The sequence below is a fragment of the Hyla sarda genome, chromosome 4, assembly GCF_029499605.1.
Source record: "Hyla sarda isolate aHylSar1 chromosome 4, aHylSar1.hap1, whole genome shotgun sequence".
NCBI lineage: Eukaryota > Metazoa > Chordata > Amphibia > Anura > Hylidae > Hyla > Hyla sarda.
In genome coordinates this window covers 295,256,843-295,283,136 of record NC_079192.1, presented here as the reverse complement: position 1 = coordinate 295,283,136, position 26,294 = coordinate 295,256,843, and the positions used below count along the sequence as shown (strand labels likewise).

General features: G+C 41.3%; 1 protein-coding gene across 2 annotated transcripts in view; it reads right to left on the bottom strand.

The window, feature by feature from the left end:
- The window catches only part of NUP37 (nucleoporin 37), a 66,551-nt gene that overhangs the window by 25,076 nt on the left and 15,181 nt on the right, over nt 1-26,294 (bottom strand). For both annotated transcript variants that reach the window (XM_056574556.1, XM_056574557.1), the window contains exons 3-6: nt 19,431-19,555; nt 17,318-17,390; nt 15,761-15,855; nt 6,568-6,658 (exon numbers count right to left, since the gene is read on the bottom strand). In XM_056574556.1, coding sequence (XP_056430531.1) covers nt 6,568-6,658; nt 15,761-15,855; nt 17,318-17,390; nt 19,431-19,555 — 384 coding nt within the window. The remainder of the gene's footprint in view (nt 1-6,567; nt 6,659-15,760; nt 15,856-17,317; nt 17,391-19,430; nt 19,556-26,294) is intronic.

Genomic DNA, 26,294 nt, shown 5'->3' with positions numbered 1-26,294 from the left:
CATACCGAACTATCAACGTTTATCGTTCGGCTATTTTTTTTATTTTTTATCATGCTCTCAGTAATTCTATGTATTTAGGGAAACACCCTTTAATATGCAAATTAATGAAAGGCATTAAAGGGATACTCCGGTGGTAAACAATTATTTTTAAATCAACTGGTTCCAGAAAGTTAAACAGATTTGTAAATTACTTCTATTAAAAAAATCTTTATCCTTCAAGTACTTATCAGCTGCTGTATGCTACAGAGAAAGTTCTTTTTTTATTTCCTTTCTGTCTGACCACAGTGCTCTCTGCTGACAACTCTGTCCATGTCAGGAACTGTCCAGAGCAGGAGAGGTTTTCTATGGGGATTTGCTCCTGCTCCGGACAGTTCCTGACATGGACATAGGTGTAAGCAGCACTGTGGTCAGACAAAAAAGAAGAAAAAAAAAGAAGGGTTAAGATTTTTTAATAGAAGTAATTTACAAATCTGTTTAACTTTTTCTGGCACCAGTTGTTTTAAAATAAATAGTTTTCCACCAGAGTGCCCCTTTAAATTTCAACGTCCTCCTCTTCCTAAATACCAAGCTACATGGTATGTTAGGGAATCGACTTTCAAAACTTTGTTTTAGACTGGACCCTCATATGTTAGTTCTTTAAAAAATTTCATGTCAGGTTTCATGTAATTATAATGTATTATTACCTTGTACAGTGTTCTAATATAATACAGCTTTAAAATTGCATAATGTGAGCCTCCTAGTCTTGTAATAAAATTGAAGATTTTTCTGTCCTTTGTGACAGAAAATATAGATTTGATTATAGACAGGAGTGAGCATTATCCCTCCCTATTATCTCTACCCTATACTACTGTGTGTCTTTTTTTGTTATTTTTCAGCTTAATGCTCTACTACAGAGAGAATTTAGTTATTCAAGTTTATCCTGTTACTCAATGCCTTTTTGGGATGCCTTCAAATCCCAGAGTTTACTTCTATCAAACTAAAGACGACATTCTTCAAGATTCTTCAGTTATCAAGATAGACTGTCTTACAGTTTTGGCTTCATTGTTTTTGGATTTATTTCACACTACTTTCTTAAAGTATTTATGCATATGTTACAAATCTTTCCTTCTGTTTCCTCGCATCAAAGAAGAGGAAGTAGGTCACCTGTCCATACCTTATATTACCTGAGCTGACTGGTGATTGGCTAATGTTCATGCCTAATTTAAATATTGTCAGTTTTTTCTCTAAATGTTATTGTTAACCCTTGCTGCTATAATTTGTCAGTAAAGAAGAGTTTGCCTGATGCTCGCCTCCTGTCTTTAATAAAATCTATATTTTCAATCACCAAAGATAGGAAAATCTTCAATTGTTGGGGTATACATTTAACTCTACATAATATCATAATCCTAATTGTTGGCATGAGTACTATGCAATTGTACACATAGTAATACAGTTGTGGTTGTACAGTTTTTTTATACACCGTGGACAGCATACACTTTAGATAACATCAACATGTGGGCTTAGATGTTTAATAGAACCTGTGTAGCTAATGAAACCATCAACTTTACATATATTAGGAGACTCACGCTTTTTTATTTATTCCCCTTAACATACTTGGGTAAGTTATCTAGAATAATATGCCTATGCTGATTAAACTATGCCTCTAATAACATAAAGAAACATAACTTTAATTCTTTTACACAGCTAAGGTTCTGTCAGGTTTTTGTTACTGGTTGTGATGGTCAGTGAAAGTAAAAACTTTTCGCTACCACACTATTTTGTACCACAAATAAAATTCTGGTGTGAAGCAGATCAAATATATAGCCACAAATAGACTGCATTTAGATCACTGAATGCCGAGCTATACATTTTAATGTGAAAGGTGCTTTATTGCAGATGAAGTTTGCAGAAGTAAATGTAAAATGTTTATTTACTAACCAAATATATTTATATTGATCCTTTTGGAAAGTCTTCATATAAGGTATATTTCATCTTACCAAACAGACAAGTGGCCTTACAAAGTTGCAATGAAAAAAAGAGCAGTATCTTCTCTTTTAAGTTATTTGCAATGTGTGAAAAACAAACAAGAAAATGTCCCTGAGGGTCTCAGGGTAATTGTGTATTGATCAACCTTTAAGGGGTAACCCCCTCTCGGGGATAGACCCTTACTAGATACCCTCCCCTAAAAAACAACTTTTATTCAATTCGTATAAAATATAATAAACCCTACACACGTTTTAAAATTATCAGCAATGCAGTGCTGTGCTTCAGAGGGGGTATTATTATGACCCCCTACTGTATCCGGTATCACTGGAGCTATGGTACCAAATTATTGTGTATAATTGGTGTGCTTAGTATCTGCAACACCTAACCATGAGCTATCAGTCCTCTTATAATTCAACCTGCCGCTGGTTAAAACTCATTCAGAACCTCCCCGACGTTTCGCGGAGAAATCCGCTTTGTCAAGGGTTGCGAGGCTACTGAGCTCCGGACGCCAAGCATTGGTTTATATGACCTCGGGTCCTCCTCACTTCCGTCCCGTCCCCCTCCAATAGAGTGGTGCCACGTCAAGATCTCCCTTATCGCGTGGTTTGTAGTCCAATCCGGTTCATCTTTTTCTCTTTGTTGTTATCATGTGACCAGTTGACGTTTCTGATCGCATGTCTCGCGCGATCTCCTGCGCTGGACATCTCGCGCATGTCACTGGACTTAGATTTCTACAGCTTTACTGGCTTGCGCATAACCCAGGTCCGATCTGGGTATGTTTATTTGGCGCATGTCACTGCACTTAGAGATAATTTCGGTCTCATACCAGTACATATGTGCTTATCATGTGTATCTTTGTGTTTAGGGAATTAATTCCCTTTGCAAAGTGTGTTGGTGTGAGGACATGTTTAGGCATATAGTCCTGTTGGAATTCTTTTATTGGTGGTGCAGTACAGTATAATTGTGAGGTCTATATCATAATAATAATAAGGGGGGGGGAGGGGGAGAGAGGGAAGGAAGGGGAAGGGGAAGGGGGGGGGGGGAGGGGGAGGGGGAGGGGGGGGGGCCGACAATCATATACCAGTACGATTGGTTGCCAAATACCCATCTATATATTCAAAAGTGTCTCTGTAGACGTTCACTAGTGTGTTATGCTATGACTGTTTAGTAGAATTGGTCTCTTTCATGCTAGTTATTTTTGCATTTGACTAGAGGTAGCTGAAGTATATACTAGATTTTCTGGGAACCTCTAATTAGACGTTACCAGAAGTACATAGTGACTTGTTCTCATGGTAGCTATTATATTTTTTTATATTCTTTTTATTTTTCAGAACGTCCTGTGGATCGTTATTTTCCCGGTGAGACCTCGGGTAAGTAGTTGTTCATTATTGTCCATATTGGATATTGTTGGGTATGTGGGTGTCCGGAGTTATCTGTACAGGGTTTTTATGATGTCTTGCAGTATATAATCCTGTAATAATTCATTCTAGGAACGCTACATAAGTGAAGTCCTCGTTTAAACCGAATGGACTTCTACTCTTGAGACGGTAGATCCATCTTGTCTCTTCTTGTAATAGTAGCTTGTCAATGTTCCCTTTTCTAGGGCCTAGTTTCATTTGACAGAGGCCCCAGAACTTTACAATGTCGGCTCTATTCTCATGTCTCATCCGTATGTGTCTCGCTAGGGGGGTGTCCACCCCTGTCCTGATCGTGCTGATATGTTTTCCAATCCTCTTCCTCAATTCTTGTGTGGTTTTGCCCACGTAAATCATTGGGCATGTACATGTTGCAATGTAAATTACATTGCGACTACTGCAGTTCAAAAATTGTCTTATGTCATATTCTTTTCCATCTGTTGGATTCCTGAATTTCTTTATCCTTGGCATGTGTTTACACATGGTGCAATGCCCGCATGGGTAAGAACCAGCTGGAGGTCTGGGGATCCATGTCTCTCCCCCTTCTTCCTCCTTCTTTTTGTGGTGGCTATGTACCAGAATGTCTCTAATGTTGGCTCCTCTTCGATAGGTAATGCTAGGTCTATGAGTAGTCACATCTGTCAGATCAGAATCTAGTTTTAGGACATGCCAATGTCGATTAAGGATGCGTGTAATCTGTGTGGCATAGCCATCAAAGTTACCTACGCATCTGATCAGTTTGGGTTTGGGATCTGTTACTATTTTTTTAAAAAATAGTAACAGATCCCAAACCCAAACTGATCAGATGCGTAGGTAACTTTGATGGCTATGCCACACAGATTACACGCATCCTTAATCGACATTGGCATGTCCTAAAACTAGATTCTGATCTGACAGATGTGACTACTCATAGACCTAGCATTACCTATCGAAGAGGAGCCAACATTAGAGACATTCTGGTACATAGCCACCACAAAAAGAAGGAGGAAGAAGGGGGAGAGACATGGATCCCCAGACCTCCAGCTGGTTCTTACCCATGCGGGCATTGCACCATGTGTAAACACATGCCAAGGATAAAGAAATTCAGGAATCCAACAGATGGAAAAGAATATGACATAAGACAATTTTTGAACTGCAGTAGTCGCAATGTAATTTACATTGCAACATGTACATGCCCAATGATTTACGTGGGCAAAACCACACAAGAATTGAGGAAGAGGATTGGAAAACATATCAGCACGATCAGGACAGGGGTGGACACCCCCCTAGCGAGACACATACGGATGAGACATGAGAATAGAGCCGACATTGTAAAGTTCTGGGGCCTCTGTCAAATGAAACTAGGCCCTAGAAAAGGGAACATTGACAAGCTACTATTACAAGAAGAGACAAGATGGATCTACCGTCTCAAGAGTAGAAGTCCATTCGGTTTAAACGAGGACTTCACTTATGTAGCGTTCCTAGAATGAATTATTACAGGATTATATACTGCAAGACATCATAAAAACCCTGTACAGATAACTCCGGACACCCACATACCCAACAATATCCAATATGGACAATAATGAACAACTACTTACCCGAGGTCTCACCGGGAAAATAACGATCCACAGGACGTTCTGAAAAATAAAAAGAATATAAAAAAATATAATAGCTACCATGAGAACAAGTCACTATGTACTTCTGGTAACGTCTAATTAGAGGTTCCCAGAAAATCTAGTATATACTTCAGCTACCTCTAGTCAAATGCAAAAATAACTAGCATGAAAGAGACCAATTCTACTAAACAGTCATAGCATAACACACTAGTGAACGTCTACAGAGACACTTTTGAATATATAGATGGGTATTTGGCAACCAATCGTACTGGTATATGATTGTCGGCCCCCCCCCCTCCCCCTCCCCCCTCCCCCCCCCCCTTCCCCTTCCCCTTCCTTCCCTCTCTCCCCCTCCCCCCCCCTTATTATTATTATGATATAGACCTCACAATTATACTGTACTGCACCACCAATAAAAGAATTCCAACAGGACTATATGCCTAAACATGTCCTCACACCAACACACTTTGCAAAGGGAATTAATTCCCTAAACACAAAGATACACATGATAAGCACATATGTACTGGTATGAGACCGAAATTATCTCTAAGTGCAGTGACATGCGCCAAATAAACATACCCAGATCGGACCTGGGTTATGCGCAAGCCAGTAAAGCTGTAGAAATCTAAGTCCAGTGACATGCGCGAGATGTCCAGCGCAGGAGATCGCGCGAGACATGCGATCAGAAACGTCAACTGGTCACATGATAACAACAAAGAGAAAAAGATGAACCGGATTGGACTACAAACCACGCGATAAGGGAGATCTTGACGTGGCACCACTCTATTGGAGGGGGACGGGACGGAAGTGAGGAGGACCCGAGGTCATATAAACCAATGCTTGGCGTCCGGAGCTCAGTAGCCTCGCAACCCTTGACAAAGCGGATTTCTCCGCGAAACGTCGGGGAGGTTCTGAATGAGTTTTAACCAGCGGCAGGTTGAATTATAAGAGGACTGATAGCTCATGGTTAGGTGTTGCAGATACTAAGCACACCAATTATACACAATAATTTGGTACCATAGCTCCAGTGATACCGGATACAGTAGGGGGTCATAATAATACCCCCTCTGAAGCACAGCACTGCATTGCTGATAATTTTAAAACGTGTGTAGGGTTTATTATATTTTATACGAATTGAATAAAAGTTGTTTTTTAGGGGAGGGTATTTGCAATGTGTGAACACATTAGTTAAGATTCCCTTCATTCTCTACTGATGCAGAAAAAGAATACTGGGAAGATTAATTGATAGCATTGTAAGATGAATTCATTTATCTCTCATTCAACTTCCAAGGCATTTTTCACCCCTACATACATGCATACCAATAATTTGTGCCAAAATTTCTGTTGTGTCGCATCACAGGAGAAAATCATTAAAAAAACAGATGTGAACAGGGCAGTAGCCACTTCTTTTTCTTTTAACTCTTTTTAAAACTTTTCTGGTAGGATTATAAAGTGTCTAAAAAACATACTTTTTTGGGAGAATGCAATTTTACAACACATTTAGGTACATTTTGCTTAATACATCTTGAAATTAACGGTCAGCTAAATGATGATGAATTAATTCATTAAGACAGAAAACAAATCCAAACCTTGTAAGCTTCTAGTGGATGCCAAACCACACTCATCCCAGGGGAACGCAGCATAAACAATGCAATCTGGTTACCAGCTAAATCCCAAATTCTAAATAAATAAAAAAATACAAAAAAGTGAAATAAACAAACAAGGACAACTACAACCTATAACAGAATATGCCATTTTTTTTAGAAGGTTTTCAAACATTCTAAATTGTCAAATGTTTTCTTGATATTCATATAGACAAATGTTCTTCCCTAATTTTTATTTTTGTGCTATTATGTAGTTATACTTTTAGAAATGTAAAGACATTATGTAGCCAATAGAGAGCACATATCCTTTATTTGAAACAAAACATGCACTTCATTGCTCCAATGATTTTGCATGAGTAAGTGGGTCTGCCCCCGAAACGCTGTTGTGTCATTGGTCGAGAGCATTCAGTTATGGCCAAGGACTGCAGCTTGCCGCTACTACTGTCTGCTTTTACCTTTATGCATTCTAAGATGCATAAAGGTAAAGAGACTGAATGGAAGAAATTAAAAGAAAAAAAGTAAAGCATGAGTTACTATCTGAGCTAATCAGTTAAAGGACATCTATAGTGCAAAATAACTTATCCCCTATCCGCTGGGGCCCCCCTGCGATATTCGGTACGGGGCTGCGGCAATATACAGGAAAGGGGGCGTTCCGTCCCCGCATGACGCGGCGGCCGACACGCCCCCTCCATGAATCCCATAGAGATACATGGAGGGGGGAGTGTCTGCCGCGGCTTTCTGCTGGGGACGAAACTTCACTTCCGGCAGACTGCCACGGCCCCGTCCAGGAGATCCCGGGGGCCCCAGCGCTCGGACCACCCGCGATCTATAACTTATCCCCTATTTTGCGCTGGAGTACTCCTTTAAACTACTGTTATTGGTCCTAGGTTGTGTATATAAAGTTACATATACTTTATTGCCATCTGCTGCCCATATCTCCAACTGCAAAAAAAAAAAAAAAGATGTACAAGCTACAGTGTCACAGTTTTGTCTACATTACCATCTACAGTTTCCATATACTGTATGTTGGGCATTTACACATTGGGCAATGGTTTTACTAAATAGATCTGTTTAGACTCCGCCTCATCAAAGTCCTAAAATTCTGAAAGTATTTTACAATACAGATCCTATTTAGAGGTTAAACAGTAGAATACATGTCCTTTACTGCTCTAGCATAAACAAGTGGATGCCTGTGCTGGCTGTAAAGTCTGTGCATGACAAGAGAAATGATATATTTGGAGTTAAGCAGAATAAGAGCAAGCTGACCTTTAAAACGTTCTTGGTGTTCTTTTAGAATGTACTTGGTTTTTAATATATTTGGCATAGTTTGCTGGTTTGAATCCAATGTCATAATGCTTTCTCAACATTTAAGCCATCATTATACAAAATCCATGTGGAGCAACTGCTGACAATGTGGTAATTTTATTGAAAAAAAAAAAAAAAAAGACTTTCATATGCCCATAAGAGGCATCAGTTAGTTTTACACAGCAGATAGGCACATGCTTCCGATTTCTATTCTACAATGTCTTACGCTATTACTCAGCTTTATGAAGTCTCGAAAATGATAACTATTATAAAGTATGTAATGTTGTTCCTCTGACTGGCTAGATAAAGGCTTAAAGGGGTACTCCGGCACTTAGACATCTTATCCCCTATCCAAAGGGGATAAGATGCCTGATCGCAGTGGTCCCGCTGCTGGGGACCCCCGTGATCTTGCAAGCAGCACCCCAGATAAAATCAGTCCCCGGAGCATGTTCGCTCCGGGTCTGATCACCGGCGACCACGGGGCCAGCGGCATGTGACGTCACGCCTCTCCCCCCCCCTTTGGATAGGGGATAAGATGTCTAAGCACCGGAGTACCCCTTTAACTAGTAAAGTTTATTGTCATAGGAGAGAATATGGTTCAGGTTTTGTATAAACCCCTTAAAGGGTTTGTCCCTTAAAGTACAAGTCTCATGATCAAAAACATATCCCCTAGGGGATAAGTATTAAATCATGGAGGGTCTGAGCACTGGGCCCCCCGCAATCTCCTGCTTGGAGCACCAGTGCACTAGCACAGGAGCGCGTCACGACCCCCGCCCTAAGCAGAGGCCATCACGCCACCTCCATATAGCTCTATGGGAAAGCCGAAAATTGCCGAATGGAGGGGGCGTGGCGGCCTCCGCTTTGGGCAGGGGTCATGACGCGCTCCTGTGCTAGTGCACCGGGGCCCCAAACAGGAGATCGCGGGGGGCCCCAGGGCTCGGACCGCCTGCGATCTAAGACTTATGACCTATTCTTTGCATGTGTGACCCCATGATCCCATGCCAGCCCCCCTTTGTCTGTATGTAATAGTAATCGAGCATGTACACTGCTTCTCTATCCTGCCGGAGACAGCTGAGCATTGTACTTCGCTATATTTGGCAACTCCATAGACTCTGTATGGAGAAAAAGGGTACATCCTCGACTGCCACTCAAACAGGGAGACATAAACCCCCTTTGATTAGTGAGTGTCCCACCAATAGGACCCACACCTTTCATGGTGGATATGTATTGAATTTGGTTTTAGGAGAAAACCTCTAGAAAAAGCAACCTAGTTTGGCACTTACTGACCCTGCAATATTTTCCTTTTTTCATCTAAAAAGCCATAATTTTTTTTTTTATTCTGCATCAAAATCTGTGTCTGAAACACATACGGTTTTTGAGGCAAATTTACAAGTGTTTTTAATTTTTTTTTATTTTTAGAAAGGTGTTTCCCATTTAAGACAATGAAAGATGGATTTCTATGCAGTTTGGAATAGAAACTGGCACAAATATTGTGTCAAATCAGTATAGATTTTGCCATTTAACCCCTTAAGGACGCAGCCCTTTTTCACCTTAAGGATTGAGCCCTTTTTCGCAATTATGACCACCGTCACTTTACGAATTAATAACGCGAAAACGCTTTTACCGAATATTCTGATTCTGAGATTGTTTTTTCGTGACATATTCTACTTTATTTTGGTGGTAAATTTTCGGGGTTAATTGCATCCTTTTTTGGTGAAAAATCCCCAAATTTCATGAAAATGTTGAAAATTTAGCATTTTTCTAACTTTGAAGCTCTCTAATTGTAAGGAAAATGGATATTCCAAATACATTTTATTTTTCTTCACAAACACAATATGTCCACTTTATGTTGGCATCATAAAATGGACATATTTTTGCTTTTTGAAAAAATTAGAGGGCTTCAAATTAGAGCAGCAATTTTCTAAAATGTCATGAAAATTGCTAAATCTGAAGGGACAGATGTTTCAGAACTACAACTCCCAGCATGCCTGGGCAGTCAAGGCATGCTGAGAGTTGTAGTTTGGCAACATCTGGAGGGCTACTGTTTGGGCACCACTGTAACAGTGGTCTCCAAACTGTGACCCTCCAGATGTTGCAAAACTACAACTCCCAGCATGCCCAGACAGCCTTTGGCTCTCTGGGCATGCTGGGAGTTGCAGTTTGGCCCCCCTAGTGGTTGCCACAGCAAAGATCGATTTACTTTCACTTTCAATTCCCCCCCCCACTGTCGATTCCCTACCTGATCAGGATCCTGCAGGCTCCAGCGAAGATCCCAGGTCCCCAGGCATCTTCTCCTGCAGGTACGGCCTCCATCTTCTTCCCAGAGCCCCTCGACATCCAGGGGCGGGCAGAACGGGGGGTTGCCATGGCAACCCCCTGTCCTGCGCTGCCATTGGTCAGAACTCCGTTCTGAGTAATGGCAGGGGATAGGAGTAGATCGCAGCTTTGCGACCTCACTCCTATCCTTTAGGCTGATCGGGGCTGTTGCTGACAACTCCGATCAGCCCTATTTTCCATGTGATCGGGTCACCAGAGACCCGATCAGCCCGGAATTGGAGAAAATCGCATGTCTGAATTGACATGCGATTTTCTCCGATCGCCGACATGGGGGGGGTCTCAGGACCCCCCTGGGCGATGTGCCAGGGTGCCTGCTGAATGATTTCAGCAGGCATCCGGCTCCGGTCCCCAACCGGCTAGCGGTGGGGACCGGATTTCCCACGGGCGTATGGATACGCCCTCGGTCCTTAAGGACTCGGAATGCAGGGCGTATCCATACGCCCTGTGTCCTGAAGAGGTTAAAGGGAATATGTCAGTGGATTCTAGTTTGTGAAGTTATGCTTTTTTTTCATTTTATTTTATTTTTTATTTAGTTAGCAGTTGAAGAGTCTAACAGTCTAACTACTGAGCTGCAGTAGCATGCACCCCCTCCCATATAATTGATGTAAAGGGCTATGCTTTCAGTCCTGTATATCAATTTGTCAAAGTAGAGTTGGGAGGGAAAGGGAGAAAGCGGTGCTGCAGCTCAACACCACCAGTTTGACTCTTAAGGTGCTAATAGTGATCAACAAATCTAAAAGGTATAGTTAATTTTATTCCCTAGCACATATGTGCCAGGATTTAAAGTTCCATATATGGTATTTCCAGTATTTCCAGTTTCCATAAAAAAAATTTTTGAAGATGGGGGTGGAAAAAAGAACCCTGAAATTCAGCTATTGTTTCTCAGGTTTTGTTTCACCGTGTGGTATAAACATCACGTTATCTTTATCAAATTTACATATTTTTTTGATTTTATGTTTTACTATTTTTGCAAAAAAAAAAAGTGTTTGTTAACTATAAAGGGGTACTCTTGTGGAAATCTTACTTTTTAAATCAACTGGTGCCAGAAAGTTAAACAGATTTGTAAATCACTTCTATTAAAAAATCTTAATGCTTCCAGTACTTTTTAGGGGCTGTATATTAAATAGAAATCCAAAAAAGAAATGCACTTCCTCTGATGTCATGACCACAGTGCTCTCTGCTAACCAGTGCTCTCTGCTGTCCATTTTAGGAACTGTCTAGACCAGGAGAAAATCCCCATAGCAAACATATGCTGCTCTGGACAGTTCCTTAAATGTACAGCTGATGTCAGCAGAGAGCACTGTGGTCATGACATCAGAGGAAATGCATTTCTTTTTTGGATTAATCTTTAGTATACAGCCCCTAAAAAGTACTGGAAGGATTTACAAATCTGTTTAACTTTCTGGCATTTTCTACGGGAGTAATGTATTTGCAGTGTCAACTTGTGTTCTGCAGTGTATTGTGCCCATAAGTTAGAGGTTCACTTCCAAGGCAAACATGTTAGTCTGCTGGCTGCCATGTGGTCCTTTCGGCAACCCATGAGCAAATCGCAGGGTTGTTAATGGATGACAGACCAAACCATGTGGCTGTTGAAGTCTGCACTGACCACAACAGATGTATTTGCTTGCCAATCCCTGACACTTCTGTTCCAATGGTGCCCTTTCCTAACTGTTTACCATTCCCTGGTCTCTTCCTTAACCCCTTAAAGACCAAGGACATAAATGTACGTCCTGGTGCGGCTGTACTTCATGACCATGAGCATCAGATCGTTGATCGGGTCACGTGCGGCAGGTCCCGGCTGCTGATAGCAGCCAGGGACCCGACGGTAATGGCTGACATTCGCAATATCGCAGATGTCTGCCATTAACCCCTCAGATGCCGTGATCAATACAGATCATGGCATCTGCGGCAGCGTGGCTACATTTTATGCTGATCTGATCACTTGCGGTACGGCCGCAGGGATCAGATCAGCTAACATGGTGGACGGAGAGGTCCCCTCACCTGCCTCCACCTTCTTCTTCTGCTCTGGTCTGAGATCGAGCAGACCAGAGCAGAAGATAGCCGATAGCACTGATCAGTGTTATGCCCAACTGATTGCTATAAATAGTCCCCTATGGGGACATAAAAAGTGTAAAAAAAAAAAAAAAAAAAAGTTAAAGAAAAGTTAAAAAATATTTGAAAAATCCCCTCCCCCAATAAAAATGTAAATTGTCCCTTTTTCCCATTTTACCCCCAAAAAGTGTAAAAAAATAAAAAGTTAATAAACATGTTTGGTATCATCCCGTGCATAAATGTCTTAACTATTAAAATATAATGTTAATGATCCCGTACGGTGAACGGCATGAGCATTAAAAAAAAAAAAAAAAGTCCAAATTGCTGCTTGTCACATTTTATTTAAAAAAATAATAATTATAAAAATTTTTATAGAAGTTTAATATACACAAATGTGGTATCAATAAAAAGTATAGATCACTGCACAAAAAATTAGCCCTCATACCGCCGCTTATACTGAAAAATAATAAAGCTATAGATCGTCAAAAGAGAGGGATTTTAAACATACTAATTTGGTTAAAAAGTTTGGAATTTTTTTTTTTTTTAAGCGCAACAATAATAGAAAAGTATATAATCATGGGTATTATTTTAATTGTATTGACCCACAGAATAAACAACACATAATTTTTACCGTAAATTGTATGGTGTGAAAACGAAACCTTCCAAAATGTGCAAAATTGCGGTTTTCTTTTTAATCCCCCCCCCCCCCACTAATAGTATTTTTTGGGTTGTGCTATACATTTTAAGGTAAAATGAGTGATGTCATTAGAAAGGACAACTGGTCATGCAAAAAAAAAGCCCTCATACTAGTCTGTGGATGAAAATATAAAAGAGTTACGATTTTACGAGGAGGAAAAAATGAAAATGCAAAAATAAATTTGGCCTAGTTCTTAAGGTCAAAATGGGCTTGGTCCTTAACCCCTTAAGGACCAGGGTTTTTTCCGTTTTTGCACTTTCGTTTTTTCCTCCTTACCTTACGTTTTTTGCACCTAAAAATCCATATGATGGCTTATTTTTTGTGCCACCAATTCTACTTTGTAATGACATCAGTCATTTTACCCAAAAATCTAAGGCAAAACGGAAAAAAAATCATTGTGAGACAAAATTGAAAAAAAACCCCACCATTTTGTAACTTTTGGGGGCTTCTGTTTCTACGCAGTAAATTTTTCAGTAAAAATTACACTCTTTATTCTGTAGGTCTTTATGAATAAAATGATACCCTACTTATATAGGTTTGATTTTGTCGTACTTCTACTACATGCAGGAAAATTTATACTAGGGATCGACCGATATCGTTTTTTTAGGGCCGATACCGATAATCGGTGGAGGTTAGGGCCGATAGCCGATAACTTATACCGATATTCCGGTATAAGTTATCGGCTATTTATCCCCCCGCGACACCGCTGCAGATCATTGATTTAAAGCGGGCGCTTTAAATCAATGCACTGCAGTGGCTTTTGCGGTTCCATAGGCCGCCGCCGCCGCCACCCGCTTCTCTCCCCCTACCTGTCAGGGTGGTCCGGGCCATCCATCCTTCCTGTAGTGTCCGGCGGCATTCCGGGTGGAGGATGAATCGGTCCGGGCTGTCCTTCTTCTCCGGGGGTCATCGTCTCCACTCCGGGCAGGCTCCGGCCTAGTAATGCAGCATAGACGCCGCTGCGCAGTGACGCACCTGACGTCACGGCGTATCGGCGTCTATGCAGCGTACTAGGCCGGAGCCTGCCCGGAGTGGAGAAGAGGACCCCTGGAGAAGGACAGCCCGGACCGGTTCACCCTCCACCCGGAATGCCGCCTGACACTACAGGAAGGATGGATGGCCCGGACCACCCCCATTACGGGTAAGTTTAATTTTTTTTATTGACTCGGAGGGTGGGGGAGGGGCCCGACCGGTATAGCGGTATGGGCAAAAATCCTTACCGTGGGAGAAAAAAAAAACGGTATCCGGTTCATACCGGTATACCGCCCAGCACTACGGTGGGGGGTGCGACGCGGTGCGGTGGGTCGGACGCGGGGCGGGGCATTATCGGCAAGGTAATTGCCCATACCGATAATGCCCAAAATCGTGATTATCAGCCGATAATATCGGCCATACCGATAATCAGTCGATCCCTAATTTATATGTTAAAAATTGTCATCTTCTGACCCCTATAACTTTTTTTATTTTATCGCGTATGGGGCTTTATGAGGGCTCATTTTTTGCGCCGTGATCTAGCGGTACCTTTTTGCATTGATCGGACTTGTTGATCACTTTTTATTCATTTTTTCATGATATAAAAAGTGACCAAAAATACACAATTTATTTGCACATACGCCATTGACCGTGCGGTTAAATTAACGATAAATTTTTATAATTCGGACATTTGCGCACGCGGCGATACCACATATGTTTATTTTTATTTACACTTTTTTTTTTTTAAATGGGAAAAGGGGGGGGGGTGATTCAAACAGTGGAGGTGTTAAATGATCTTTATTCACTTTTTTTTTGCAGTGTTATAACTCCCATAGGGACCTATAACACTGCACACACTGATCTATTACATTGATCACTGGTTTCTCAAAGGAAACCAGTGATGGATGATTCTGCCACTTGACTGCTCATGCCTGGATCTCAGGCACTGAGCAGTCATTCGGCGATTGGACACCAGGAGGCAAGGTAGGAGACCCTCCTCGTGTCCTACAGCTGTTCGGAACGCCGCAATTTCGCTGCGGCGATCCCAAACAGCTCCCTGAGCTAACCGGCATGGTTTCACTTTCACTTTAGATGCGGCGTTCAACTTTGAACGCTGCGTCTAAAGGGTTAATAGCGCGCAGCACCACGATCACTGCCGCGCGCTATTAGCCACGGGTCACGGCCGTTGTTAGAGGCCGGGCCCGACCCGCTTTGACGGGGGGGCCACGTCGTGGCCCCGCGTTATAGAAAGGGAAAGGACTCAGAACGTACCGGTACGTCCTTGGTCCTTAAGGGGTTAAGAGGTTAAAGGGGTATTTCGGGATCACACATTTTATCCCCTATCCCCCCTTGTGACGTCACGCTGCGCCCCCTGCATTCATGTCTATTGGAGTTGGCGTAATGGCCCATAGACATGAATGGAGGGGGCGTGGCATGATGTCACTAGGGGAGCGTGGCGTCAAGTCTCCAGTCCCTGAGACAGGAGGTTTCCGAAACTGGAGACGCAGCCCCGCATACAAGTGCTGCAGGGAGATCGCGGAGGGTCCCAGTGGCGGGCCCCCGGCAATCAGACATCTTATCCCCTATCCTTTGGATAGGGGATAAAATGTTTGATCCCGGAATACCCCTTTATCACAAGGAAGTGTCTCCTCTGTAACCACCATGGCGAGTAATTCAACCCTTTTGAATTGAACATCTTGTCAAAATACAGAGAAAGAGCTCAAAATATTATCTTCGTGCCAAGCACAAGTACTTTATTATATTTCATAAGTGCCATGACTATTAAAAAAAAAATTAAAAAAACGAAACACCTACCGGCACGTGTGATCATCACTGACACTTGCAATCTCATTTCCTTCGTATGAACAAAAAACCACGTCATTGATGTAGCTAGTATGACCCTGCAGGACCTGCCAAATGGTAATTGGAGGGAACATGTAAATAATTTCATAAGGTAAGAGGATTATTTTAAAGAGGTATTAAATCATTTAAAAAAAATACAAAGATACAATAAAAATTTGCATATTGTAGAAATTTACTGCACAAAATGAGCATGGACTAAGCATTCTTTTGTACTGACATACATATTTTTTTTTCTTGAAGATCGATATAATATGCAATCTATGTGTGGCCTCTTGACCAAAGCCACAGGACACATTAATGTACATTTAGGTCCAGATTTAGTATAGGCCAGGGTTTTATGAGCCAGTCAATAGCTAATTTGCAGGGGAATACTCTGCTCCTTATACATTAAGGGGTATAGGTCTCTTAAAAAATGATGTGCATCTATGGCTGCCCCGGTATGCCAAATCAGGGGTTTGTGTAAAAATCTGCAACTTTATTACGTTATAAAATAGGTATGCACACTCGCCTCATAGAATGTGCTGAATTAAACAATTTCCCATGGGTTATGGTGTATGAAACCATTACTCTTATGGGAATATTTCAAACAGTGTATGTTAGCAATATATAACTGCATTATTAATATGATATTTAACATCCATTACTATCATTAAAAAAAATCCTGAAGAATTTTGTTAGAAAGATACTCTTTAAAGTAATCTGCTGAGGTTTTTCAGCCTTGAATCTGGTCCCATATAGACAGGGGAGACATTTAAAACACACACTACAAATATTTGTACTTCTATTGCACGTGCACAGGAAAGGGATCCTTTATGAGCACTTCTCAAGGCCCTCTTCTCAGCTTTGATTGGCATCCCAAGTGGTCTTCTGATTCGATGCCAGAGCTGTCACTCAAAGCTGAGAGAGAAAGTACAGGGATGCACAAAACTATGGGCACTTATCATGGAAGAGCTGCCCATTACTATCACAAACACCCTGGACAAGAAACTTCTTGACTGTCTTGACTCTCTCTGTCCTCTATATGGAACGGTCAGCAGTTTTGAGGGCACAGAACTGCCGACACATTCTCTTTTATAGGTATATAAAGAAAAACTGAGAACCAAGTACCTCATTCATTACAATGAAAAGTGCAGCACAACCTGAAATAGGCTATTCCAACCTTCAGATTCTTATTCCAGATATACATTTTATCGCAGTACATTTGCACACTAGTGATAAAAAATTAAAACAACCTTTTAGATGGGAGCAGTTTAGTATGGTCTGACCACAGAAACAACGAAAAGGGACGAAGAATATTAGTGAGAAGCATCAAATATAGTAACAGCATCAAATAAAGTAACAAATTCACTTGTGCACCCTAAATCTGAACCCTAATAGTTTAGGGTCAATACATAATGAATTAAGTCCTTGGTCTACAAAGAAATAATAATGTGCTGGGTAACATAAAGGGTCAGCACATCGATCACAAAAAACAAACAAAAATGAAAACAGAGTAATGCTAGTCCTTACCTTGTATTCATTCTGCTCATGAAAATCTGAAGTGAAAACCCTGAGTGTTTTATCTCCTGCTGCTGTACAAAATCTAGATTTAAAAGGAAAAAACTGTACATTAAAAGTCAAACAAGCAAAGATCTACTTACAAAGAGAACCGTACAAATACTTTGTTTCAATACATTGTGTACAGATTGTGAGCCCACAAAATATTTAAAGGGGTACTCCGCCCCTAGCATAGGGGATAAGATGTCAGATCGCTGCGGTCCCGCTGTTGGGGACCCCCGGGATTGCCGCTGCGGCACTGCGCTATCATTACTGCACAGCGCGAGTATTATTGCACGGGCGATACAGGGGACGGAGCAGCGTGACGTAATGGCTCCGCCCCTCGTGACATCACGGCCTGCCCCCTTAAGGCAAGTCTATTGCAGGGGCGTGACGACCGCCACGCCGCCTCTCATAGACTCGTATTGAGGGGGCGGGCCATGACGTCACGAGGGGCGGAGCCATGACATAACGATGCTCCGGCCCCTGTATTGCCCGTCATTACGTGCAGAGCGAACTTGCTCTGTGCAGTAATGATAGCGGGGAGCCGCAGCGGCGATCCCGGGGGTCCCCAGCAGTGGGACCGCAGCGATCTGACATCTCATCCCCTATCCTTTGGATAGGGGATAAGATGTCTAGGGGCGGAGTACCCCTTTAAGTAAGGACTTAGGCTGGCATAAAAGGAAAAAGTTATCGCCTGCCGTGTTCATCCCATGCAGGAAACTATTGTTCGCCAATAACGTGTAGGACTGGACAGCTTCTTCAAGGATCAGATTCCTTGAGGAAGGATAGGGGATAAGATGTCAGATGGCTGGGGTCCCGATGCTGTGGGCCCCCGGGATCTCGGCTGCTGCACCCACCTGTACGGCTTCCACCTCACACCGGCAACGCTGGAGGCTTCGGATCCCGACCACAATGACAGACGAGCGCGACGTCGCGACTCCACCCCGTGTGAGGTCAGTCACGCACCCTCCCATAGACTTGCATTGAGGGGGCGGGGCGTGACCTCACACGGGCCGGAGTCGTGAAGTCACGCTCGTCCACCATTGTGGTCGGGCTCCGAAGCCTCCAGCGTTGCCGGTGTGAGGTGGAAGCCGTACAGGTGGGTGCAGAAGCAGAGATCCCAGGGGCCCAAAGCAGCGGTACCCCGGCGATCTGACATCTTATACCCTATCCTTTGGATAGGGGATAAGATGTCTAGGGGTGCGGAGTACCCCTTTAAGTTTCTGCATTCACTTTCTTAAAGGGGTATTCCGTCTTTAGATATTTTATCCCCTATCCAAAGAATAGGGGTATGATGTCTGATCCTTAAATTAAAAGGGGTATTCCGGCTTTAGACATTTTATCCCCTATTCAAAGGATAGGGGATAAGATGTCTGTTCGCGGGGGCCTGCCGCTGGGACCCCCGCGATCTCCCTGCAGCACTCGCATTATGTGCGGAGCTGCGTCTCCAGGCTCAGAAACAAAGTTTTCGGGACTGGAGATGTGACATGACGGAACGCCACACCACCTCCATTCATGTCTATGGGAGGTGGGGCGTTACGTTACGTCTCCAGTCCCGGAAACTCCCGGTTTCCAAGCCTGGAGACGCAGCTCCGCACATAATGCGGGTGCTGCAGGGAGATCGCGGGGGGTCCCAGCGAACAGACATCTTATCCCCTATCCTTTGGATAGGGGATAAAATGTCTAAAGCCAGAATACCCCTTTAATCTAAGGAACAGGGTGCAGCACACAAAATGCGTTATTGGATTTTATGTTTTTATTTGATAAATAACAACCCTTTCACTGAAGATCCACCATTGGAGTTGTCTTGAGAGTTTATGACATCTCAGGTACTAATGCCATATACTCCACGATAAAGACAGGTCCCAGTTCTAGTTTTCCCCAGTCGCACATGTAGGCTTGGCAGCTCCTTTTCACTTCTTTGCTACCCTATTATGTGGATGACCGGGTTGCTTATTTCATTTATGAAAAGGCCTCTGAAAAATGAAAGAAGTGATCTGATTGGTTGCAATGGACAACTCAGCAACTTTTCCTCTGGACAGGTTTTCATAAATCTTCCCCAAAGTGGTTAAAACAGAAGTACCTGAGAAGGGGAGGCAAAGCATCACATTTGGTTTCTGGACTCCAGGCTATTGCATCAACTCGTGCTCCATGATGAAAGGTCTTGATAATCTTGAATTCTATGCCATTTACACTAGAATCTTCTTCCTATATCATTACACATTGCAGATAATATACAAAGTTAAATATGTCTTACACTGTTACTAAACTCAACTTTGTGAATTAAGAAAAACAGATTACTACCCTGTGTAAAAGACCCGGTGAATAGCCGACAAATGAACAAAGGCTGATTTTTTGGCCAATCACTGGGATTGCGAGACCCTAAAAATCATTTTTTAGTTGTCCACATATTTCCTGTTTAAGTTGGCAATGTGCGGCCAAGAATAGTCTAATTGGCCTGTTTATGTGGCCCTGCATTAACAATAATTGAGCTCTCTAAGGGTATGTTGTGTTCACACAGAGGCATTTGAGAGTAATTTACTTGAGTAATTGCACTTCAATTCATCCTAAAATGAAAGTTCCATTGACTTTGAAGTGTACCTGTTGTTGACAAAAACATTTTATATAATGTAGATAATACCATTATAAAATATTTTTGGGTGAAAAATGTTGTCTCTGCAGTGATTGCTTTTGTGTCTCTATGAGGAGTCCAAATACAGGAAGTGAGGGCAGGACAAGCAGGGCTCTGTGCAGGCTCCTGGCTTGTCAATCATTCTGATGTGTGAGTCCGGAGAGTATGATAGAACCTCAGAGCCCTGCTTGTCCTAAGTGCACAGAGCCCTGCTTGTCCACCCTCACTTCCTGTATTTGGACTCATCACAGAGTCACACAGGCAGTAGCTGCAGCAACAAAAATATATAAATTTTTTAACCAATGGCATTATCTACATTATATAAAAAGTTTTTGTTGACGACAGATACACTTTAAAGGACTTTCTTTTGCCTTATTCACACTGAGGAATTCTGATGCTGAATTCTGTTTTAATGATTGAACATGTTCATGATCAACATTTTCCTCACCGAAATTATTTCTCTTCAATTCCGCTCTAATTCCTCAGTGTGAACATACCCTAAAAGTTTTTTTGTGTGACCCAGAACCAATCAGTGCTTATATTGATCAATGGTCTGCCTGTCTAAAAAGGTCCCTTACGGTTTTTCTTACTCTATTACGGTCTATTTAAACTGACAATACAATTCCAAGCACAAATGGCTAATAGGGTATCTTTCACCCATAGGATGCCAAGATTATCTTTTTGGCATCTACTTAGATGGTAAACAATGGTATACCTGTTCTTAAACTGTACATGATAGCGTAGTCGGCTATGCTGTTTTATACATAAACATTTTGTAAACAAATAACGGATGATGTATAGTAGCAAAGGTTTGAGGCACATCCTTAGAAATAGACCATCACAGTTAAATTTAAAAGACATGTTACACTAAGGACTAAATAATCTATACCCATGTAGCCCTTTTTATATGATATTCACATTTATTTCTGTAAGGCAGATGCTAGCTTCAATGGACAATCATCCAACACTATGACATGTTGCATAACACTGCAGCAATTATCAAATCCCATTGGCTGGAAGAAAAAAAAAGCAACCCATAGATTGGTTAGTGCGATTTTTACCCACAGACAGCAGAGTTCTGTGCAGCACTTCACACTGCAGCACCATAGACAGGTCACCTCTACTACTACTGTAGTGTTTTTTATACTCTACACGAAGGGCAGAAGACTGTGCAGTTTACTGTAAGGTTGCAACCCAAATATGCATGAAGACTGCACAGTAAATGAAGCTAAACAGAATGAAAACAGCACTGGCACCTTACGCAAGCCACAAATGTAATGGTAAGTTTGTCATATTTTATGCCTTAGTATTTTAAGTAGTAGATATTTACAAACGTTGTAAGGGCTTAACAACATGTGAATGACTATTGTTTACTATGTATCAATTTGCTTTCAGGCAAAGTCATTTCTCTAGAACTTGCATTTAGTGCTGAATTATCTCTTGCGCTTTATATAGGGAGGTGACAGGTACAACAGCAGACATAAGTTGTAGTATAGGGTTGAGAAACATAACTAGTTACTGTGGATGACACCACTAGAATTCTAAGGTTTAATGTTTCTCACTGTGTCTAAATGCTTTGCTATGTTATGCTTCAAATCTTATACTGAGGTTTAAAAGCACGGTGTACGTGGACATTATGCAGTCAATAGCAGCTACTCTGTACATTTATTATTAGATCACTCTGGGTACTGTCATGTTAATATCCTTTACTAGCTAATATGCACAATAAAGCCAACATATCCCCCGGAAGTGTCAAAGTGACATCTATAATCTGACTGATAACGAATAGCATAATAACAAAGAATACTAGTGTTTGCTCCAAACAAAACAAAATTGTGACTTTTTCCCTCATAAGAGCCATTATTTTGTTAGGAAATATTTCATTGGTAACCACAATGTTCTTGCCATGTCAACTCTGTAAGAACAGGGGCAGCTAGAAAGTTCTCAGCTTCCTGGTACTATCAATGCGGAGTTCTCTGTTCTGAATTGTAATTGTAAAGCCAGTTATCTTAATATGAAGGCCTGATGCACTAAAGGGTCCTAGGATTTAAAGGTAAATATGGTGACATTTGCTTTCTTTGGTAGTGATATCGGCGTTCTGAACTTCTTAGTGCTGTAGAATTGTAAACAATAGACAGATTGTTAAAAGCGTACAACTTCATGTTATCTCATCCCCATTTATTACGGAAGTTGACTAGGCGACCAGCAGGAGTCCTCTCGCTCTTGTTTTACTAGATTAACTATCAGTAACTACCAGATAACATTTCTTAATGCCAAGGAACATGAGCTCAGCCAATCACCTGAAAGGTATTAATGACTGGGTACCTTGGCACCATTGGGGAATTGACCCCGACCCTTTACATTTTTTAAAAATTTTTTGCTGGGCAACTATTTTAAGGGGTTAAGTATCCAAATGGGGACGACTGAACAAATGCTAAGTGCATTAGCTTTACTTTATAACTGAAGCCATGATACTGAAGCTAGTTTACTGAACAATTCCTTTAACATAGTCCTTAAGAATTCTATGATCACATATGTTTTGTATGAAAACTACTACAAAAGATTAAAAAAAATTCTTAAAATAAACAGAGCACTGCAATGCCTTTACTGAATGGGTCACCACAAGAAAAACTAATTTCCTCTATTTAGAATGTACACTGAGATATCATGCAGTTCTCTGAGGATCAGGATCAAAAATTTACTTTTTATCAAATAAGGCTGTAAAACTACTAAAATCCTTCAGTGTCTTGTAGATACAAAGTCACACCTGCTACCACATATTAAACTGGTACCAACATTGGTATCACTGCAAGGTAATATCCATATACCCATACACATATAAAGACAATCTGAATGTTTCTGCACCTTTCCATTTGTCTTACTCCACTTCCAAACGTGCAGCCTATAATCAGGGTATGTGCAGCAGTCAAAAACAAAAGTATAAGTGCAAGAAACATCACTTGTTTGTCAACTTTGGCCCATTACTATAACCAGTAAAATCCCCATATATGTATAAAGGTTTGCAAATATAAGCCCGAAATCAAACATTTTTTTTCCCCATTATATGTCCAAGATTAGTCTAAATAAGTTAATGGTATCAGCTCACTTGTGCAGTTTTACAAGCACAAACCAATGTGAGATGGCAAAGGATATGGTTGGAAGTAAAATTTATTATTTAAGTGTTATTAAAAACTCCAAACACCACTTGAACAGGCTTGAAGCACATATGCTTTGCCATATGTTTCATCTCTAGATGTCGAAGATTAGTTTAGAAATCCTTTTTACCCAGTTACACGGATGTGGGGATAAATCAATGTAACTGGAAAAAAGACTGAATGCTATAACAGATGCACATCCAATATCAAATATAATGAATTAATAACACATTTTATTTAACAAAAATAAAGTACATAGACATCAGAAAAAAGACACACAAAGATAAAACACTTAAAAGGCTCCTCAGAGCCACACTACAACACAGGGACCAAGTGATGGTCACCCAAGGACATTGGTAAAAAATAATGGTAATCACTCCCTATCCTGGAAAAAGTGCCTGTGCAAAACTGCTGTGAATAAAGGGCCCTAAATGGTAAACAATGTGTGATAACGACATGTTAGATAACTATACAACAGATGGACAAAATATTCCACACAATATTGTTATACCATGATAAGGAACACCAGATATGAAGATGAGGATCAAAGTATGATAATGTCATCCAAACTTAAAATAATACAATCAATATGCAATAACAATCACAGTGATAAATAAACACAAGAATAGCTGAAATATCACCACAAGATACGGGGATCACAGACAGAGGAAGGAAGGGAGGAACAGTAACCCTAGTCATCAGCCCATGTCCATAGAGGAAAACCCCACACGTTTCGTTACTTCATGTGATTTCCTCAGGGGTGAGAGGTAGCACCCCAAGGTATACATGGTGATGGTGTGATTGAGCCCCCCCCCCCATTTCTTCTTTCTAGGGATAAATCAATGAGCTCACATTCCCAAGGGCAATACATCACAAGTAAGACAAGCAAGTGGGAAAAACAATATTATTTTTGCTGCACACACCATTTTTTGGTTCCACTTATGTATGTGTAGTAAGATGAAAGGAAAGGTGCAAAAAATAAAAGTATGGCCCTGTATATCCAATGTATACACATTTAGAGGAACATCCTGTTTGTTGCTGAACTTGCTGGGTCCTCCTTGCTGAAGGTGTTTGGGATATCATCTGGTTAGCTGTGCCAGCTCCCTGTGTTTTAATTGTTGAATGGTCAATACATAGAAACAAAAAAGGCACTAACAATATCAGAAAACCATAGGCCTATGTAACATGTACACCAAAAGAAGGGGCCAAAATATTGGTTATCAAAAGTATAAATCTTTATTACAAACTTAATAAAAAACAATCCAAAGGATTTAAAAAAATGGCAGTGTTATAAAAGCAGTTACACAGAAAAGATGGAGGCGAGTATATCATATAAAGCGCCTGATGGAGATGATCAACCTACATAATAGGTCAAACGGTAAAGCTGGATTGCTGATATGTGCCATATCCAGGAAAATCAACAAGACGCAAACAAGACGAGCATGGTAATAATGATAGTTATATACTACAGGGAAAAGGACTGGAAAGGAAAGGTCACATATAACAGACCGGAGCCCCTTGACAAAGCCTTAGCGAAAACGCGTTCGGGGTGAGGTGAGGTATTGTATGGGGGCATATGGTCTGGCCGGTCTGTTATATGTTATATGTGACCTTTCCAGTCCTTTTCCCTGTAGTATATAACTATCATTATTACCATGCTTGTCTTGTTTGTGTCTTGTTGATTTTCCTGGATATGGCATATATCAGCAATCCAGCTTTACCGTTTGATCTATTATTATGTAGGTTGATCATCCCCATTAGACGCTTTATATGATATACTCACCTCCATCTTTTCTGTGTGTGTAACTGCTTTTATAATACTGCCATTTTTAATCCTTTGGATTGTTTTTATTAAGTTTGTAATAAAGATTTATAATTTTGATAACCAATATTTTGGCCCCTTCTTTTGGTGTAATTGTTGAATGGTGTTAAAGGGATACTCCACTGCCCCAGCGTCCAGAACGTTTTGTTCCGAATGCTAAGTGCGGGCTGCGGGGGTCGTGACATCACGGCCATGCCCCTTGTGATGTCACGCAACGCTCCCTCAGTGCAATTCTATGGGCGGGGCCACACACCCTCCCATAGACTTGCACAGAGGGGGCATTGCGTGACATCACAAGAGGCATGGAGTACCCCTTTAAATATATATATGAGTCCTTGAAGGATTTGTGTAGTTTTACAGATTTATGTGATAAAAGCTCTATTTTGAGCAAGGTGCACAAAGAATTGCATTATATCTGTCTATAGTTAACATAGAAGGTTATCAGCTGCCCATGAAGTTCCGAGGATAGTTAAAGTGTTAGTGTCATTGATATCCATTTTCTAGACATGTGAAAAGTTTAGATCGCGATGGGTCTCAGTCCTGACACCCTTAGTGATTACAAATAATAGCCAGCTGAAGTGTGCAGCAGCACGTGCATTAAATGGGTATTCCAGGATTTTTTTTTTATTTGATTATGCTACAGCAGCTGTAAATTTAGTGTAGTTCATAATATAGTGTCTGTGTGTGATGGGGGTGTCACAACTCTTCTGTGATTATCGCCCAATATTTATTTTAAACAGCGTCAAGACCTGACCTCAATAGTCAGGTGATCAGAGGGAGCCTATCCTTCTTCAATTTTGCAACAGCTGTAGGCCCCCTGGTTAGAAAACACAGTGTTTCAATGGGTGGGGTGGCTGATGTGTGGGAGGAAGGAAAGTGATCTCAAACTTTCCAGCATGGAACTGTGGGATGTGTAGTTTAGAGAACAAAATCCAACAGGAAATACCCAGTTCTGGCAGGTAAGTACTAAAAATCACCTTATAATGGATAACCCCTTTAATTCCCCTCTGTCAGTCAAATCTGACTTATTCACTGCATTTGGCTACGGAGTAAATCAGTTGGATCTGTCCAGGTAGTGAAGTGCACTATTACTCACAATTGCAGCAGGGTCTGAGACCCGATGCAAACTAAACTTTTGACATGTCTGGACGACCTGTCCAAAGTTCATATTAATGACACGAATGCCTTAAGGGTCAGATATCCTTGTTGCCATGCAATTCTCCACCATTCAAACATGTACATTGTAATACAACTAAACAGGGATGTATATATGTTTTGCTAGCAAAGTAGGAGTTAAAAGTTGAGAAAACCCTTGTTCTACTTGGCTCTGTGATCTAG